This window comes from Plasmodium gallinaceum (assembly GCF_900005855.1).
Source record: "Plasmodium gallinaceum strain 8A genome assembly, contig: PGAL8A_v1_113, whole genome shotgun sequence".
Taxonomy (NCBI): Eukaryota; Apicomplexa; class Aconoidasida; order Haemosporida; family Plasmodiidae; genus Plasmodium; species Plasmodium gallinaceum.
Window position 1 is genome coordinate 9408 of NW_021628269.1, and position 21856 is coordinate 31263.

The 21856-nt window shown below is 20.1% G+C and overlaps 3 protein-coding genes across 3 annotated transcripts, besides 4 other annotated features; 2 read left to right on the forward strand and 1 right to left on the reverse strand.

Moving 5' to 3' along the window:
• Positions 1-952: 952 nt before the first annotated feature.
• Positions 953-1661: a repeat region.
• A 5230-nt stretch (positions 1662-6891) lies between these two features.
• Positions 6892-7294: a repeat region.
• A 1012-nt stretch (positions 7295-8306) lies between these two features.
• Positions 8307-9042: a repeat region.
• Positions 9043-10905: 1863 nt separating this feature from the next.
• PGAL8A_00412400 (surface-associated interspersed protein (SURFIN)) lies at positions 10906-15391 on the forward strand (the record flags this gene model as incomplete). The annotated part of the gene is made up of 2 exons (XM_028672834.1): positions 10906-13416; positions 13523-15391. Coding segments are annotated over 2 exons (4380 nt in total), but the record flags the coding sequence as incomplete, so codon positions are not given.
• Positions 15392-16031: 640 nt separating this feature from the next.
• On the forward strand, positions 16032-16448 carry PGAL8A_00412500 (fam-i protein, fragment; the record flags this gene model as incomplete). Its single annotated transcript, XM_028672835.1, has 1 exon — positions 16032-16448. One exon carries the CDS (start codon positions 16032-16034, stop codon positions 16446-16448), a length of 417 nt encoding a protein of 138 aa, XP_028529348.1.
• Positions 16449-18135: 1687 nt separating this feature from the next.
• Positions 18136-18796: a repeat region.
• Positions 18797-19845: 1049 nt separating this feature from the next.
• PGAL8A_00412600 (surface-associated interspersed protein (SURFIN), fragment) lies at positions 19846-21558 on the reverse strand (the record flags this gene model as incomplete). Its single annotated transcript, XM_028672836.1, has 1 exon — positions 19846-21558. One exon carries the CDS (start codon positions 21556-21558, stop codon positions 19846-19848), a length of 1713 nt encoding a protein of 570 aa, XP_028529349.1.
• Between the last annotated feature and the right edge of the window lie 298 nt (positions 21559-21856).

Genomic DNA, 21856 nt, shown 5'->3' on the forward strand with positions numbered 1-21856 from the left:
TTCTTTCATTTATCTAGTAATTTCATGTCTATTTATTTTCCATACAGATATTAATTTATTTCTCAAGAAGGCTAATAATTCCTTTTATTAACAAATCTTTAACTCTTATAGAAAAAATAATTGTTTTATTCATTATTTGTTAAGTGATTTTGATAGTAATGGAAAAATAAATTAATAAGGATTGTGTAGAGAATACTATAATTATTTTATTTTTATTAAATTAAAATAATAAGCACATTATTAAATTTCATTAATTAATATCGAATATTAACTGTATTAGTTAATTACAATTATTGTTAATTTATACATTATTCTATGTATATATATTTTACATTAAATTTTTAATTTTTAATAAAAAAAATACTCTACATAAGCATCTTTAAAAAAAAAACTTTTTTTTTTCAAGATATAATTTTGTTTTTAAAAAAAAATTAAAAATAAGAATTAGTAACATATTTTTTTTTTAAGTTAGAGTAAGAAAAATATTATAAATAATATGTTTACATTTTTTTTTAGTACACATACTTTTTGTGTACTTAGTTTTTTTAAGTGTACATGTATACATATTTTTCATGCATTTTAGCATGTATGAATGAAAACATTTTTGTTCATTTTATTTAATTAAATATTATTTAAAAACATGTGGATAAGACTATTTATAGACCATATTCCACAACCATGGAAAAAAAGATGATATTATTTTATTTTATTTCCTTTAACTTGCATTATAATATAAGGCCCTTTTCGTACGTCATTATTTATTTTAATATCTCATTTACTATCTGATTTATTAATTTTCTACTTAATGGCTTTGCTAATGTATTAAACAAACATATTAATAAATAGCATATAGAGTTTCTTTTACTAAATTAATGAATTTAAATTTAGTTTTAATCCTATAAACCAGTTAACCATTTTATATATAGTTGTTTTATTGAGTGTTCGGTGACTTTGTTAGAGTACTAGTTAATAAAAGTCTTCATTAACGTTTTTGGCTATAAAAGGACTAGCTATGTGGAGAATACGTAGTTAGTTGTGCTAACTAAAAAAAAAAAAGATTATTGAAATTTTTTTTTTAGATATGTTTCTTTTAAAAAAGATAAAGATAAAAATAAAAAAATTAAAAAAAAAGATTTATTAATTTTTTTTTTGAAGGAAAGAGATTTTAAATTAAGAGAGAGATCTTTTTTACAAAAGATAATAATGTTTTTGTAAAGAGTTTAATTTGCATAATATTTATATTTTGAATTTATGAAAGAAAATTTTATACATATGACAATAAAATTTTCACGTAATTAATATTCATATAATTTATTTGCATTTTGAATAAGTATTTGTGTTTTGTTAATTCAATAGCAATATAAAATGATTGCTGAATATAACTCATAATAAATAAACTAATAATTATAATCAATTAATAGTTAATGTTAAATAAGTATTTAAATTTTTAATAAAATAAGGATTTATTTATTAAAGTAAATAAATACTTATTGAAGCAAAAGAATGCTGAACGAAGTAGTTTATGATTAAAGATCATTCGTTCAAAGCATATAAAATATACATAAGTATAAGAAAATCGTCGAGTCATCTCTACATGTTCTTTATTAATTGGTTTGTTTAGTACTCTAGCAAAGTCACCGAACATCCATTTAATAAATCAAAATATGTCTTATCCAGGTCAAAAATTATATATATATGTAATTTTTAATAAAAAAATACAAAACAAAAATAACAATTTATTTTTTTTATAAAAATATTTTTATAAAATAATTATGAATCACATTAATATAAATTTTTAAAATATATAAAATATATGAAATATTATAAAGCATGTATTAAATATTTTTAATTTATACATGAAAAAAATTTATATTCTTAAAATAAATATGTTAAGAGTTTATTAATTAAATTATATGTTTGCAACTTTGATTCATAGTTAAGCCATAAATTTTTAGTATTATATTTTAACACAAATATCCATATTCCAACATACGTGAACATCACCAAAAAATATCTCTGCATTATAATAACTGAATATTTTTAATTAAAATATTAGATTCTTGTATTCTTGTTATTTATAATACACTAATATAATAAATGAACTTCAATAAAAATGTGAAGAATTCAACTATGCAAAAAAAAATACTTCACATATTTTTTTCGAAAAAAAGCACAGTTTCTTAATGATATGTATACAAGAAACATTATATTGATCAAAATTCTTAAATAAAGCATTAGCTTTGTGCATATAAAATTATTAATTGTTATATTTCTAATTCATCCAAACATTTTTCTCTTATAACATAAATTTATTTAAAATTAAAAAACACTTTTGTATATATAAAAAGGACAATAACCAATTTGGTAAAAAATTATAAATATTTTTAAAACTATTTTTACAATGTGCTTTAGTGATAATCTTTTTTTTTTATTAAAAACACATTTTTTAACATTCATCATTTTATATCATCTATATATATTTATTATATTGCACAGATTTTTACATAATTTTTTACTAATTTTATATATTATACAAATTTTTTTTTTACATAAATAATTTTAAATATTTAATTTCTTCTATTGATATTAATTCTTTATTCTATGATATTTTTTTTTTTTTTTAAATATTCGTACCATTATTATAAAGAGATGAAAATTATTTAAATAAAATTATCTATATATTGAAAAAAATTTTAATAATAATTTGGATTAAGTACGACTTTTTTTATTACATAATATTTTGTTTCAACTATTTTACTAATAGGAAGAATAAATGATATTTGTTAATTTTTGTATATATATTTTAACTATTGTTTAATATTATTTATACATGCAAATAATTTATAAAAAAAAAAAAAAAAATTAAGAGTATTAGTAAATCTTTTTATACTTAAATTGTAACTTATTATTTATTTTTTTATAATAAGATCTGCATTTTTATTAAACATAATATTTATGCAAATATTTAATATATTCTTATTTTTATATAATGATTTAAATATTAATATATTGTCTTAATATTTATTTTAATTATAATTTCAACTTAAAAATTATCACCTTTTTTGTATTTTTTTTTTTTAATTTATATAGTATATAACGTAATACTTGCTATTATTAGTATCCTAATATTTAATTTTTTTTTAAGACAAAGATTTTTTTTTTTAATAAATTTTTTTTATGAATTATTTTATTTAGAATTAATTTTTCAATTAAATTTTTTTTTGTTTCACGCAATTGAGCAAAAAATAAAAATAGATTAATGTTAGAAAATATAAAGTAAATAACATGAATCTAAAAAAAATATAAAAAAAGGAATGATTTATATTTTCTGTATTAATAAATCTTTTTAAGAATAACGTATTTAGAAAGAAATATTTTTATTAATAATATAAAGAATGATAATGAATATAAAATTTTTTAGCCATTCCTTATTTAAATACTTATTAATTTTTTTTTTTTACTTTAAAAAATTTACGAAATAAAAAATATGATGCTTAAAAAAATGATTATATATTTCACATGTTCATGGAATAAATTCTAAACATTTACAAAGGAATGTACATAGGATAATTTGTAAAAAAAAAAAGATGTAATTTTTAGTACAAAACTATAAATTAACTTAATAAAAAGTAATAAAATAAAATAAACTATTAAAATTAATGAAAATTTTATAACTATTTATTTGATAATTTGACATTTTTATATGTTTCTATTGTGATTTTTTCTTTTTTTTTTTTTGTAAGTTAACAACATTTAAAAGAAAAATTAAAATTACATTGATTAAATTTATATTTCGAATTTTTTATAATAAATAATGTATATATCTAAATAAGTTCATATAATATTCTGTTATTTTTGTAAAAATTTAAGAGTAAAATATTTTTTTTTTTTTTTTTAAAAAATATTCCTTTAAAATTAAGAATCAAATATTATGTAAAAAAAAAGAATTCTTAGATATAATATATCAATGTATTTAAAAGTTTTACCATTAGTTAATTTTTTATTTAATTTTTTTTTCATAATAAGAAAATTTTTTTCTTAAATTAGCATAAATAATTTGTTACATTCATAATAAGAATGAAAATTAATGAAGTAATTTTATATTTCATAACAAAAGTTTTAAAGAAATAATTATAGAACCAATATAATGAAAAAATAAATAAATTATATACATGCTGATAAAATAAGAATAAATTTAAATAAACAAAGTAATAATTAATATTTATATTTTTTTATTATAATTTGTTAAAATTTAAAATTATTCATATTTTGCTATATACTACTAAAAGTGTATCTGCAATAATATGAAATAAAATCACATACATGTTAAAAAACATTATATACTAAAAATAGCTCACTAATGAAATAAATTAATAACAAATTAGAATTGCTTAAAGATGAAAGATAAAAAAAGTTATTATTTATTTGTGTCACTTTATAATTTAAAAAAAAAAATATAATATATAATGATGAGCAATATTTTAATATTATATTTGAATTAGTAAATTTTTTATATTTACAGTTAATAACCCTATTAATTCTATTAAATATTTTAAATTTATAAGAAAAAAAAAAATTAGTATAATTAAAAACATTTCTAAAAAAATCTCTTTTTTTTAAAAATTTATTTTTTTTTTAAATTTTATATTAAATTAAATATATATGAAAAATATTTAGTAAGCATGAAAGAATATAATTAGTGCTTTAATCTTTCGTATTCTTTTATATTTAATTATTTTTTACTCAAAATAGGTTTTAAATAAAATATAATTATTTTTTATTTAAAAGTATATGTTTTATTAATGTATATTTACTTAAATGTTAAGTTATTTTTAGTTAATTTTTATGTTTCTATAATTATTTACGTAAAAACAATATATCTAAATTAAAAAATCCTAATTTTTCTTAAATACTTATTTAACCTTCTCTAAAATTTATTTTATAGAAAATATATATAATGGGTGTTATTAATTATTTATAGTTGAAAATGAAGTTTAAATTTTTAAGTATATTTTTTTTTCGTAATATTAATCTACCAATATTTTAAATGAGTTTAAACTAATATATAATATGGAGCATTTCTTCTTCATTTATTATTTTTTTTTTTTTTTCACAATTTTATATATATAATCAATATAATATATTTTTTTTATATAAAAAGTTATCAACAATATTTTAGTTTGAATTTAACTACATTAAAATAAATTATGTTATAAAGAACATTGAATATATTATTTATTTAATATGTCCTATAACCAAAGTAACACCACTGCAACTCCTGGAGTACCTTTAAATAGTTCTTTAGAAAATAAGATACATAATATAACTAATAATAATTATAATCCTCCAAATACGTATAACATTTTATTTTTTATTTGTTTTATAATTTACATTATTGTAAAATTATTTTCTCCTATATTATCCCATTATATTCAGGTATTTTAAAAAAAACATTTAAAAATGCATATTTACATTTCCATTTTTTTTTTATATATACAAGTAATTATAATTCCATCAAAATAAAGGTACATCGCAGACAACGCAGGAATAATAATTATGATTTAGTATCTATAGATTCTGGCTATTTCGAAAATTTTCACGAAGATGGACAAGAAGAAAATGTAGATTAATTCTTAATGTCTCCATAAATCATAGGAAATAATTGTAATTTATTTTAAATATATTTATTATATTTATATTTTTTTAATATATTCTTATAAATAAAATACATTATATAATATTCCTTATAATTAAATTTATAAATTTGTTCTCATTTTATTTTTTTTAATTTTTTTTTTGAAAATTTATGTTAATAATACATCAAATTCAAATGCTTTTTATTATTTCTTTTTAATTATTTGGATAAATAATAAATGAGTAATAAAATAAATATTTCCTTTTTCTTTTTTTAAAAAATCAGTGCTTTATTTAATAGATGTATAAATTTATATGATCTATTTCTTAAAGGGTATTAACTATTATTATAACTAATAAATATATAATTTATATTATATGTCTATCACTATTCATACATTAAAAATATTTTTTATATTTAAATCACTTTGCAAATGTTTAATAAAATGTTCTATTTATCTTATTCAATACTATATTTTTATTGAAAGGCTAAATAAAGAGTTATTCAAAAACATTTCTATCTATAACTTTAAAATTAAATTTTTTCTTCTCTGTACATTTTTATTTAATGATTAATCAATCATATCTAATTTTTATATAATAAAATAATTAAGTAATGAAAAGTTCATAATGAATTAATATGATGAAGGTCCTAGAGAAGTAAATTTAAACCATAATGTTTTTTTAAAATATTTTCCTTTTACATTGAGTAATATGCAGACATATATACAATAATTTAATTAATAATTATGACAATTTTATGTTAGCTTTTATAGAGGTTCTAAGATTAATTTCTCTTATCACTTTAAAAGGGGATATTAATTAATATAATAATTCATTAATGCATATTATTTTATTTCTTAGCTTTTTTTTTGTGCATTTATTTATGTAGAGAATATTATTATATAAATTTTTATGTTCATTAAAAAAACTGTGTAAAACAATAAAATAGTTATTAAAATATTATGAAATTTTTTTTTTTTTTTCATTTATATTAATAATCAAAATGATAATTAGAATTTCATTAAAAGTTAGGTTTCTGGTTTATAATGAGTAATGTCTTTATGGAAAATAAAAAAATAGCCATGCAAGCGCAAGGTAAAAGAAAAAAATATGTAATTTTTTTTTGTTTTCTTTTTGTAGACTTAAAATACACAAAAAAAAATCTATTAACTTTTTTTTTTTTAAATGATTTAATAATCTCAAAATAAAAAGAAAAGCTCCTTAAAATGTTTCTTTGTAGTGAATTTTTTTTTTATTTTATACAAGAAATTTTAATATTAACGATAATAAAATTTTCATGTTTTGTAGTTATATACAATTTATTTTGTTAATTACTTAGGTTTGTTAATTTGATAGCAATAAATTTAAATTACTAAAAATTATTCATAACATTAAATTAACATGAATATAATTAAAAATCATTAATCAATGATAACTTAAATTTTTAATAAAAATAGAGATTTTTATTAAAATAAATAAATTCCGTTTAAAAACGATAAATTCTCATTGATGTAAACTATATAAATATATTTAGTAATTCATTTCATTGAAATTATATTTGAATTCATTAAATTAGTACAAACATCTATACCTATTCTTTATTAATTGGTTTTTTCAATATTCTAGGAATGTCATTGAATAGACTGTTAATAAATCATGTAATAGATTAATTCTTTTTCGTTCTTTCTTAGTTTTTTTTTTAAAAAAATGATGACTTAAAAAAAAAAAAATTACTTTTTTTTTTAAGTGGGTGATGACGCATAATAATTTTTTTTATGCATTATTAAGGATGTAATGTTAAAAAATACATCCATAGAAAATCGTGTAAATTAACCAAAATAGTATTTAACCAGTGTAATTAATATTCCATATTATTTAAAAAAAAAAATCATATAATTTTTTTAATATTTTTATTTTAATAAACATAAAATAAATAGAGCTTTCTCCAAGTGCTCTTTATTAATCAATTTATTCAATACTAAGTCATTTAGCGAGTAATTAATAAATTAGACATTATGTAAATTAATTTAAATAATAAATAATTTAATTTATTTTATTTGAGTATAATAAATAGAGTTTTCTCCACATTCTCTTTATTAATTTGTTTGTTCATTACCATTAAAGTTACTGAACATGCAACTAATAAATTACTAATATTATGTATATTTTATAAACGTGTGTTAACTACATTTCAAAAAGTATTCATTTTTTGGATAACTATTTTTCTTTTTTATGTGCAAACATAATATTATTGTACGTATCATCATGCATATTTCCCTTCATCTCTTTTAATTAACTTGAATACATATGAAATACTTTAAAATAAGTCACTATCATTTCATACATTTTCAAAGTGTTCCATGAAGCCTTATATTACCCAAATAATTTACTATTTGACTAGTTAGTTTATAAATAATATTGTTGGTCTATTTTCATTAATATTTAAATAAATAAAATGATTAAAAACATTTCTATTTATTTATGCTAAAATGAAAAGGAAACGTATGAACTAAAAATATAAACATGTAAAAACGTTTGCGCAATAAAAAAAATACTCACCCTAAAAGTAAATATACTAAAAATGAAATAGAATTACTATGTTATTTTTTTTTTTCGTACTTACAATTATACAAAAATAATATATTTTTTTTTTTTTATATATGTCACTTTGGTTAATAAAAGGCATTATTAACCTTTTTGGAAAATAAAAGGATTAGTTAAATGAAGAATACAAAGTTTGTCATGCATATACACACAAAAAAAATATTTATGATTTTTTTTTTGTTTGTACTTTTTTTTAAAAAGAAAGTATAGACACTGTCAGGAATCAAATTTGAAAAAAAAATGCAAAGATCGTCAGGAAAAAATTGATTAAAAAAATGAATTAGAAAAATATTTGTTACTTATAAATAAATAAAAAAAAAAAAAAAAAAGAATTTTTCTTTTTAGGAAGGAAATGAAATAATTTTTTTGTGATGAATTTTCTAAAAGAAAATTTTATACATATAACATTAAAATTTTCATGTAATTAATATTTGTAATTAATTGTTTATGTTTGTTAATTCAACAGCAATATATATTAATTGCTGAATGTAACTCATAACAAAGAAACAAGTAATATACAATTAATTAATAATCAATGTTCAATGAGGATTTAAATTTTTAATAAAAATAAGGATTTTTATTAAAGTAAATAAATGCCTATTGAGATTGAAGAATGCTGAATGAAGTAGATTACATAATTAAGGATTACTCGTTCAAAGCATTTAAAAATATAAATAAATACATCAAAATCTTAGAAGCAACTATACATGCTCTTTATTAATTTGTTTTTTCAGTACTCTAGAAAAGCCACCGAACACCCAATTAATAAACCATAATATCAACTTAATAGTATATATAAATAAAAATAACAAAAATTATAAAAAATTTTAAATAATTATTAAATTTTTAATAATTAAAATTAATAAATATTATTATAAATATTCATAAAAAAATATGTTTCATCTTTAATATTCCCATAAAAAAATAATAAACCCTCATAAAAATCAAATAAAATACTATTAAAAATAAAATAAATTTTCTTTTCTCACGGATTTTTTCAGTAAATTATCTATTGTAATTTATCTTCTATAAGTACAAATATTTAAAAAAAAAAAAAAAAAATTGAATAAAATAATAAATTTTATTTTTCTTTATTTTTTTATATTTTTTTTTTTTCTAAAGAAAAATCAGTCAGTCCCTTGAATTCGATTCACATTTTCAATCATTTTTTTTTTTCGATATAAAAAACTTTTTGCTAAAAAATTTTTGTTTATAAATTATTGTTATTTTAATCTTCTAAAAAGATTATGAGAAATAATTATAAAAAAAATAACAAAAAAATAATTTATGTTTCTTTTTGTTTATAATAAAAAATCCTAAAATAATAAAAAATATTTCCTTATATAATGTTAGATATATATATATGTATATTATCAAATAAAAATTAATAAAAAAATAAAAAGTTTAATATAATTATAATGAAAAAAATAAAGTGCATTAATCATTAACATAAACTAATTTTTTTTTTTTTTAATACATATATTTCTCCACAAATAAAACTAAATTATAATGCACTCATTTATCAAAAAAAACTTAAATGCTATAATAAAAAAAATCGGAATAAGTTTCATCAATGTTTAAAATTTAATAATTTAACAACAAATAATGTAGCTTTTTATAATTGTAATTATTTCATCTATTAAACTTAATATAATATATTTATAAAAATATATACGAATAGCCAAAATAGTATATTGTAATTATCAATTTTAGAATTTACATATATATATTTTACTTCTTTTTTTTTTTTTTACTTATTTTACATTTTCTATAAGTGACAGTTAGATCTTTTAAAATAAGAATTATAAATTATTAAGTAAATTATGCTATTTATTTATAAAAACCATATACTACTTATAAAATTTTACTTCAACTATTCAAATTTCATCTTCATAAAATATTTGCTATAAAAATATTATATAATAATTAAATATTTTATTCAAAATATCAAAATTAAATAATTATATTATCGCTTCAAACTTATATTCATATTCATATAATTATATAGAAAATTTAAGAAAACACAGAAAAAATCCTAAATATGATTTCTTTTTTTCATACAAATTTTATTGTATAAAATAAAGTTTTACATTAAATATTGTTTTCTTTTTTTTTTTCTTAATGTTAATTTTATAAATTAAATTTTTATTTTATTTATCATAATTTTTCATTTTTTTTAAAAATTAATTACATTATTATTACATGAAAATTACAATAATTTAATATTTTACACAAAAAGCAAACAGAAAATTCCTTTTTCTCCGAATTGCGATTTTTTTGTTGCATAAAATGACAATTTCAAATATAAATAAATTTATGATATAGTTATCACATAAGCACAAGTGTGGTCATTTCTACATGCAGATTATAAGAGTTTCCTGATGTAATTCAAGTGTACAATGATACTAAAAAATAATAAAAATAGCCATATTCAATTTTTTAGTAAAATTAAATTATTTTTCTTCTTTAATTGGATTGAAGTATGCCTTTTTAATGTATGATAAAACTCAAATGTAAAATAAATGAATATTTATTTATTACCTTTTTCTCTTCATTAAATTTTCGCCTTTATACATTATTGATATAAAAATTTATTTTTCACAATATATCAATTTTTAAATGTTATTACAGTATTTTTTAAGAAAACCTTGTGAAACAACAGCCATGAAAAAAAACTCAACCTCAAAAAATGCAAGATTATTATCACAATTAGAAGAAATTTCCTGCATGTTAAATCAAAAAAATGCTACAATAGAAAACAAATCCAATTTAACTAATGATACAATTAAGCTCAATACAGAAATTCAATCATTTATGAATGATACTCGTAATGAACTTCAATTTTATCTTGAAGACAATAATATTAAGAATGACACAGAAAAATGTCAAAAGGCATCCACATACATAAATTGGAGGGGAATGGACTATGTTAATTTGCTATTAAGTGAAAAAGAAGATTATAATATCTCCTGTCTTGTTGAAAAATGGAATAAGAAAAAAGGATCTTTTGAAAGAAGTATAGATGAAGAAATAAATTCAACATGTAATGCAACAACTTTTGATTATTGTGCTATTTTGAATAAAAATGAAAACTGCACTAGACCTTATGAATATAATGATCTATCAGTAAGCCCATTATTAACATACGATAAACTCAGTCAAGATACTTATAGTACTAACAAAACTAAAATTATTGAAGATAGAGAGAATAGGTTTCACAATATTACTAATGATATATCTCATTACTATTACCAAATGTATGAAAGTAACAGATCTCCACGTAATTGTGGAAAGTGGAGTATGTATATATATAAGAGAGGAATGCAATTTGTTAATATGTACACCAATGAATTTTATAATGATGAAAGATATATAAATAATTCCATTACAAGATGGAATCAACATAGTAATAATATACAAACTGCTGTGTTTGATGATACTAAAAATCAATGTAATATGACAACATTAATTTATCAAATTAAAGAACGAAAAAATAGAACTGATCCATATAATTTAGATTGGCTTCCTTCAAATAGCACTCAAAATAAACCTAATGAAACCTTATATAATACAACTATATTACAAGATAATTTACAGCCTACAACTGAAATTCCTAATGCATTACCTAATGTTACCACTACAAGTTTATTGGATAGCAATACGAGTATTGATAATAACATAAGTGGTACCAATACCTCTGATAATATATACATAAGAACCACCTCTGTACCATCGATGACTACAGATAAAATTGATTTAGAAACTGCAACCACAATTTCTCCAAAAGACTCAACACAATCCAATTCTTTAACTCCAAATGATACAATACATCCTAATACTAATAATATATCTAACACAACCTCATCATCACATTCCCCCGAGGTTGTAACATCTCCTACAACTGAAACATTACCTTCAAATTCTACTACAAGTAGTGGCACACCTTCGGTTACACCTTTACCTGGAGAAATATCTGCTACAACGGCCAATGATTATTCTAATACTACTATGAAGTCATTTACAAATAATACTGCACCTTCTACTACTATCACTCCACCTCTTACAACTGCATCTTTGCCTTCTGAAAGTGCAATTTCTGTAAAAAAAATTATACCTACAAATAGCACTGAATCTCCTACAATTGATTCTTCTTCTTCTGAGATTGAACCTTCTCCTACAACTCCTACACATAGCTCTACACCTTCACTACCTTCATCTACTCCTACGATCACCATTTTGCCTTCCACAAATAATTCTGTATCTCCAACTGATAACACAGAACATCCTACATCTACAATTGACTCTTCTATAAGTGGTAAAAAATCTTCGTCAATACATAATTCTACAGATTCTATATCTAATATGGAATCTTCTACGAGCAATACTACACATTCTACAGCTACATCTTCTTTTTCCACTGAGATAAAACCATCTGAAACTACATCATCAATTTCCTCTAAAACTACATCTGTTATTAATCACGATTCTCCCACAATTGATATGAATACTTCTACAATTAATTATGATTCCATAAATAGATCTGAAACTTCTATAAATACACCTAAATCCTCTATTCCTCGTGTTGTGTATCCTACAACTGTAACTGAATCTTTTAAAGATACATCTATACTCCCTACGACTGTAGATACTAATATTACTATCACTTCACCTTTAACAGATAATTCTACACCTTTCTCGACAAATGGCATTGAAAATTCTACTACTACCATTGAACCTTCTACAAACAGAGTTGCATCTCCTGAAACTGACATTACATCTCTTGCAATTAACACTACATCTCCTACTTCTGATATTATATCTCCAACTCCACTTTCATATTCTCCTGATAATACACCTATTCTCACAACTCCAACTGCTTTTTTTCCTACAACAAATAACAATTTACCTTCAAATCAAACAGATATTATCCAACTGCAGAACCAAGAAAATACACATGCCCCTCTTATGCAGGCTCAACAATATAAACTTGAAAATAATACTGTAAATGCTTCAATAAGTCCAAATGCGACTGTTCCATATACTTTGACGCCATCCCCATCAAATATTCCTACGAATGTTATGCCTACAGTTAAACCTACAGATAATTTATTAATAATGGTTTCAGGAGGTATTTTTCTTTTAGGAATTATTTTTTTTTTGATTCTTCTTTGTAAAGTAAGATAAAATTAACATTTAAAAGGGAAATAACTTATATATTTAAAATCATAATTACATTCATGATGAATTTTTATAATTTTTTATTTTTTAATTTGAATTATAGTATACTCCCATTGGATCTTGGATTCGTAATAGGAAGTCAAAAAAAAAAAAAGCAAGAAAAAAGATTAAGAAAATAACAAGGGAACCGTTGTTAATGGATACAAACAATATAAAGAATGAACCAATAAATAATGAAAATTATTCGTTCTTATACCACGAAAAAGAAATACCACTATGTGATATGATTTTGGAAAATGAAAATGATTTGAAGTATAAACATGTGAAGAAATCCAAATCACATAAAGGAATGTATATGGAAAATGACAAAGATTTGAAGTTTGAAAAAATGAAGAAATCCAAAGCACATAAAGGAATGTATATGGAAAATGAAAAAGACATGAAGCAAGAAAAAATGCAGAAATCCAAAACACATGAAGGTACCTATATGGAAAATGAAATAGATTTGAAGTATGATAAAATAAAGAAATCCAAAGCACATAAAGGAATGTACAAGAATAGTGAAAAAGATTTGAACTATGAACAAATCCAGAAATCTAATGCTCACGAAGGAACGTATATGGAAAATGACAAAGATTTGAAGTTTGAACAAATTAAAAAATCCAAAACACATGAAGGAAACTATATGGAAAATGAAAATAAACGCATTTGTGATGTTACAGAAGAAGAGTCAAATAAGAATGAAAATGAACTTATATGTGAAGAAAAATTAAATAAAGATAATCCTAAAAGTGAAATTGAAAAAGCGGAATTGAATGTAGATGAATCTAGAAATGAAATTAAAGACGAATTAAATAAAAATAGATTAGAAGAAAATCCTTTTCAAACTGTATTGAATATTAGAAATGGCACATTAAATGAGGAAATAGAAAATGAAATAAATTTACAAAAAGAAAAACCTATATGTGATTTTGAAATGAAAAATTTAGAAAATAAAACGTCAATCAAGAATGATGTATGTAGTTGGAATACATGGATAAATATACATTTGATAGCCTTACTTGAAAATAAAAAAGAAGAATGGAAATTGAATAAAACCGAATTTTTTAATATTTGTTTAGAAGAGATCAAAAAAGATGGAGAAAATTCTAATTTAAAAGAAATGGGAAATAATTTTGTAATGAAAATAAAAGAAGAAAATAATACCGATACAATAGATAAAAATAGTAGTATATTAGAGAAATATAAAAATGAAATGTGGTTTATTAATTTGAAGAAAGAATGGAAACAAGAACAAGAAAAACACTTACAATATTTAGAAGAACATGAAATTAAAAAAATGTCAGAATTGGGATTAAACAATTTTATTCTAGGTAAAAAAAAAAAAATCTGGAAGGAATGGATAGAATGGCAAATAAAGCATTCATACGAATACAAAAATCAGAAATGGTTTGTACAATTGCAAGAAGAATATGAAAAAGAAGAAATTGAAGAAAATTTAAAGGAAGAAAATATAGAGAAAGAAGGAAATAACGGAATAGATAAAAATGAAATGAAGAAAAATTTGGAAAGGAGAATTTTGTTAGATATTTATATGATGTTATTAGAGGAATGTATAAAAGAAGAGTTGCAAAAAGAAGAAGAATTTTATAAAACGAACATAATAGAGATAAGAAAATTTAAAAATTTGGACGAAGAAACAAATAAATTAGAAAAAATAGAGAGAGAAAGAAGTTCGAATGTTATATCAGAGAAAGAAAAAGAGGAAATAGAAAAATGGAAAAAAGAAAAATGGTTTATTGAGTTAATGTTAGAATGGAAAAATAATGAAGAAAAATATATGATGGAGATAAATGAAGAAATTTTAGCAAAAAAGGATCAAGGAAGAGTAATGGATATTATCTTAGAAAGACAAGGCAATATATTGAAAAAACATTGTGAAAATATTTATAGAAAGTGGAAAGAAGATGACNTGAATTGTTGAAAAATTGAAAAAATAATAGTTACTGGCTAAAAAGTTTCCTGTAGTATATTTTGTTTAAATTTATATAAGAAAATTTTATATTAACAACAATAAAAGAAGAAAACAACATGAATCCAAGATTCATTTTTGATTTCTGAAGAATTACTCACGTGTTACAGGATGTAATGGAGACACAGATTTCATCCTTTGTATACACCAGCACAATAATAGAGTAGAAATAAGACCAGGACCTAGACTCCACTACCCATAATGTTCTTATACCAATGCACAGTATCTGAGACTATACTCTGTTGAATGCAGTGTATGTGCAATGATTTTAAGATTAACCATTAATAATAATCTGCATACATACAAAAGCGCAGTATTACAAGGATAGCAGTTTGTAATTATGTTTTGCATAATGTAGCAATCCTGTCTGAATACCCATCAGATTGCAAATGGTTGTAATCTTATATGAAGAGTTTCTTCAGTTGTGAATTATGTTGTATTATATTGCAGACACTCTTGAAACAGAGAGATCAGCCTTTGCATAGAGGGGTCTCTATGATTTATTAACAGGTGCAAATGATGTGCAGTGTGCTTATTTTAATAGATGAATTACTTTCCTAAATTTAAAGCTAAACATGAAATGAGAGTTAGGTTGCAGAAGATATTGAACAATTGCAATAAAAAGATGAAAGATGATTTGGAAAAGGAAATGCAAGAAGAAAAAAAAAAAATGGAAAAGGATCAAGAGAAACTGCTAAAAAAAAAAAAAGAAATGGAACATTGGGAAAAGGGAGTTCTAAGACATAAGGAAGAGTGGGAAAGAACGCTAAAAGAAAAGCAAGTGTTTGATGAGAGTATGCTAAAAGTATTAGAAGGGCGGAAAAAGCGAATTACAGAAGAAGGCGAAAAATGGAAAAAGAGAATGCTAATAGAAAAAATGGAGTTGGAAAAGAAAATACAAAAAAATAAGGAAGAGGGGGAAGAGAGAATGCTAAAAGTAATTGAAAAGTTTGAAGAGAAAATGCTAAATGAAAAGAAGAGTGGGAAAATAAAATGATAAAAGGAAGAGTTGGAAAAGAGCATAATGGAAAAAAATGAAAAGTGGAAAAGAGAAGAAAATATCAAAGTTAATGAAGAAGAAAGTAAGTTGAATTCAAAGTGGAAAAAAGAACTGAAGCTTGTTAAATTAAATTTTATATATTTTAACATTTTTATTTTATTTAGCTTTTTATTCTCTACTTGTTTTATTTAATATTAAATAAATATTGTTGATAGCATCTTTTAATATTTATATATTTCTGCTTTTATCAAAGATGAGAAATAACCCAAAATGAAATATTCCTTAGTTTTCATTCCAAAATTTGTTATGTATTTTAAATGTATGTGTTGTATGTATTATAAATTAATCTTATGTATAGATAAAATGAAAGATTTACTTGTAGATAATTTTCAAAATATTGCTTTTTGTTAACCTAATTCAAAGATGTCTCTATTATAATTTAAATGAAACTTTATTTCATTCTTATCAATTTTTATATCAGAAAGATAATTTATTATCCATTTGCATATTCTATAATTTACGTATCTGTTAAATATATAAAAAATATAATATTTTATTATGCAAATACCATAAAATCTATTCAATTAACCACAAAAAAAAAAAAAAGATAAATAAAATAATATAGTTTTTCAAAAAGGAGGATATATAATATATATATTACTTGTATTTCAACTTTATATTTTAAAAGAATCATTAAAATAAGATACCAGAAAATTTTAAACATAATATGTTATATAATATTTTTCTTATTGTAATTTTTATGTTTATATTCCATTTACATTTATAAAAATGATTACATTTATTTTCAATAATATTATTTAATAGTTTAATTTTTATTTTTATTTTTCATCAATATATAGTGTAGCTCTGTTAATACTTTTATGCCAATGTATCATTCTTAATAGTAAAATTGTAATAATTGAGTAAATGAAATATGTATAAAATTATCATTAATTACATGATTAAAATAATTTAAATAATATAACTTATGTAACTATATATGTTGTAATATCTTATTTACAACTTATAATCCAATGTTCAATTTCTTTTTTATGTTATCTTAATTTTTTGAAGTTAAAATTTAATTTTATCATAGTTAACTTTTTTTTTTAATTTTAATAGATTTTTCCAATTTAAATAAGTAATAATTTCATAAAAAATAGAATAATTCCTTAATTATAATGACAACCTTAAGTAACATCTACCATTTATCTAATTTTTTTTCTTTCATTAATTAAATAAACTTAAGAAATAAAGTGCACAAGGTGGTTAATGAAATGAATTATCAACATTATCAGATAAATGTTGTGACGTGATTCTGCAAAAATGTGAAATTTAGGAACTTATAAAAATTTTTCTTTTAAGGGAAAATCTAGCTAAATATATAAAAAAAATATATATACATAGATTTGAACTAAAAAGAATTATATTTTTTACAGACAACTTCATTTACAACATGTACGTATTTATATCTTCTTAATAGCTTGTATATACAATGAAAAAATTAAAAATAAGGAAAAATTAAATTTTTTTATTAAAGATGATTAATTTATTAATTGTCCTTTCAAATAAATTAATAGTATATTGAATAATCAAATTAATAAAAAACATGTAGAATAAAAAATACTAATTTTATTCATTATAAAATAACCTTATAAAAATGATATATTAATTTCCTACCCATTGACATTTCTAGATCATTGAACAGACAATTAATTAAGAGCATTTATAGTTCCCTAATTTAGTGAATTTAAAAATAATTTTTTATTTCTATGAACTACTAAACTCTTTTATATATAGTCTACTTCATTGAACATTCCATGTTTTTAAAAAGTATTTATTTACATTAATAAAAATCTCTGCTTTTATTAAAAATTTATATCTTTATTGAATATTCATCATTAATTAAATGAATATTACTTGTTTCTTTGTTATGAGTTATGTTCAGCAATTAATATATATTGCTGTTGAATTAACAAACTAAACAATTAGTGACAATACAAATTAATTATATAAATATTAATTACGTGAAAATTTTATTTTTATATGTGTAAAATTTTCTCTTACAAAATTCATTAAAATCATACTTTGTTTTCCAAAAAAAAAAAAAATCTTTTTTTTTTTTTTATTTTTATTTATTGGCAACAAATATTTTTTCAATTGATTTTTTTTTTGTCAATTTTTTTTTTTCTATCCTTCTTTATTTTTTTTTTTATAAAAATACAAGGACAAAAATTGATCATTTTTTTTTTTTTTTTTTTGTGTGTGCATTATGAACTACGTATTCTTCATATAAATAGTTCTTTTATTTTCCAAAAAGATTAATAAAGCCTTTTATTAACCATTTACATAATGATAGAATTCATTTTAGAGCAATGTAGTTACATGCAGGATAATTAAAAAGTATATAAAGAGATATATGTATAAGAACACTTATAATAACTTTTGCATGTAGAGAAATAAAATACAAGATAATTTGTGGTTAAAAGAATATTTTCTCAAATTTAGCAGAACTAGGTGTAAAATAAATGATATTGTTATCATATTCATAAAAAAACATTATTTATGAGTTATTATTTTTAAAAAAAAAAATATTTTTTTTTTTGGTTCTATATAAAAAATTACAAAGAAGTCTTAAAAAGCATAAATTTGATAACAAATATGTTAAGTATATTATGAATAGATACATGTATAATATGTATATAAATATATATATAAGTTAATTTAATAATAAAAAGAATAAGTAAAAATCATTATACATACTATCTATTGACTATTTAAAGCACTATGAAAGTATTTAAAAAGAGTATTAATAGGTAATAATAAAATTGAACATAAATTTAAAAAAAAAAAAAAAAAAAAAAAAATTTCATCTTAAAAACAAGAATAATAATTTTTTTTTTTTTGGTGATGCGATGGGTATTACTCTTTTTTTCATGAAAGATTAAATAACATAACGTTAGATATTATATTTGTGTTGTATAGATTGGCTAAAACAATTAATAATAGAGTTAAAATTTAATATTAGTTAATAAAAATAAATGATTTATGTAATGATTTATTTTATTCTAAATAAAATAATTATAATTATATTTTTATATATTTAATTTATTTGTACCACATTAGCAAATTTATTATACAAGAAATTAATAAAACAATATTCTAACAAAATTATTGAATGGGTAAATTAAGCAATCAATAACTAAGCATCTAGAAATATTTAAGTTTATTTCCTAAGAAATATTCAAAAAGTTTAATAATTCCATTTATCAATTCTAAATTTTTTTATATTGTTTTACGTAATATTCCAGTTTCTTCACAACTATTTTTCTCTCCTATACTCTATTTATAAATATTGCTTTTTTATTCATTATCACCATTTTTTATTAATAAATTAGTGTTGTAAAATTTCCTTATTATTTTTTTCTAACCACTTTTTATGAATATCTTCACAGTGTTTTTTCCATATAATTTTTTGCATTTCTAACATGGGATTTTTAATTCCACCTTCATTCTTTTTTGCTAACATATCTTCACATATGTCTTTTATGTATGTTTTTTCCTTGTTATTCATTTCCAACATTAACTCTATAAACCAGTTTTTCTTTTTCCATTTTTCTATTTCCACTTTTTCAATATCTAATATAGCATTCCTACTTCTTTTTTTTTTTATTTCCAATATGATAACATTTTCATCTAAATTTTCTTGTATTTTCAACTCTTCCATCATTGTTTTAAAAAAATATTCTTTTTCTTTTTGCCATTTGTCTTTCATACATTCTTCTAATAGCGTCATATGTATTTCTATCAAAACCTTTTGTATCAATTTCTCCCTTTTTTTTCTATTTTTCTCTATTTCGTTATCTCCTACTTGCTTCAATTCTTCTATATTTTCATGAATTTCCTTCTCTTTTTTCGTATCTTTTTTAGTTATTCTTTTCATACTTTCTTCTTCTTCTTCGTATTCTTCCAATAAATTGTTAATCCATTCATCCTCGCTATGTAGTATAAACCACATTCTTTGTTTTTTTAGCCATCGTTTCCATATTCTTTTTTGTTTCTCTAGCATAGGATTTTTTCCTGCTTCTATATCTGATATTTCTGATTCTTTTGTTAATTCGTCATATTTTTCTTGTTCTTTTCCCCATTCTTTTTTCAAATTAATAAGCCATTCTTCATTTTTCCATTTCTCTGACATTCTTTTGCTTCTTTCTACCCATTTTTTCCATAAAAGTTTTTGTTTCTCAATCATCAATGTACTAATGTGTTCTTTCCCTTCTCTCAACATTGCTAAATCTTTTTCTATTAGTTTTGGATATTTTTCTTTATCTTCTTCTATAAATTCTTCTAAACAGATTTCTAAAAATTTTCCTCTATTAAATAACCACTCCTCTTTTCTATATTCCTCCAATATTACCATATATATTTCTATTAAAGTCTTCCATTTTAGTTTTTTTTTGTTTATTATAGAATTATTCTTTTCATATGATTCCTCTAAACAATTCCTTTCATATTTTCTCATTTTTTGTTCTCCCTTTTTGTTAAATTCAGTTGCTGGTTCACAACGTTCTATGTTTTTCACATTTTCTTTTTGTTTTACTATACTATTTTTATAAATTCTATTTTTATATTCATTCTGTTCATTTTCATATATATTAACTAACTTTGTAAACCATTCTTCATTGTTGTCATCTTCTTTCCACTTTCTATAAATATTTTCACAATGTTTTTTCAATATATTGCCTTGTCTTTCTAAGATAATATCCATTACTCTTCCTTGATCCTTTTTTGCTAAAATTTCTTCATTTATCTCCATCATATATTTTTCTTCATTATTTTTCCATTCTAACATTAACTCAATAAACCATTTTTCTTTTTTCCATTTTTCTATTTCCTCTTTTTCTTTCTCTGATATAACATTCGAACTTCTTTCTCTCTCTATTTTTTCTAATTTATTTGTTTCTTCGTCCAAATTTTTAAATTTTCTTATCTCTATTATGTTCGTTTTATAAAATTCTTCTTCTTTTTGCAACTCTTCTTTTATACATTCCTCTAATAACATCATATAAATATCTAACAAAATTCTCCTTTCCAAATTTTTCTTCATTTCATTTTTATCTATTCCGTTATTTCCTAAAAAAAAAAAAAAAAAAAAAAAAAAAAAGATATAAAAGAGAAAATAAATTAAAAAAAAAAATGAGGAGAAAAAAAAGAAAATTAGAGGAAAAAAAAAAAAGAATAAGAGAATAATAATAAAAAAAAGGATAATTAGATAAAAAAGAAAAAATACATAATAAAAAAAATTATAGTAATTAAAATTATATCTTTTAATAGAAATTATATTTTAAAAACTAAAGTAGATATATAAAATTTAGTAAAAGATTTATAGAAATAAAAAAAAAAAA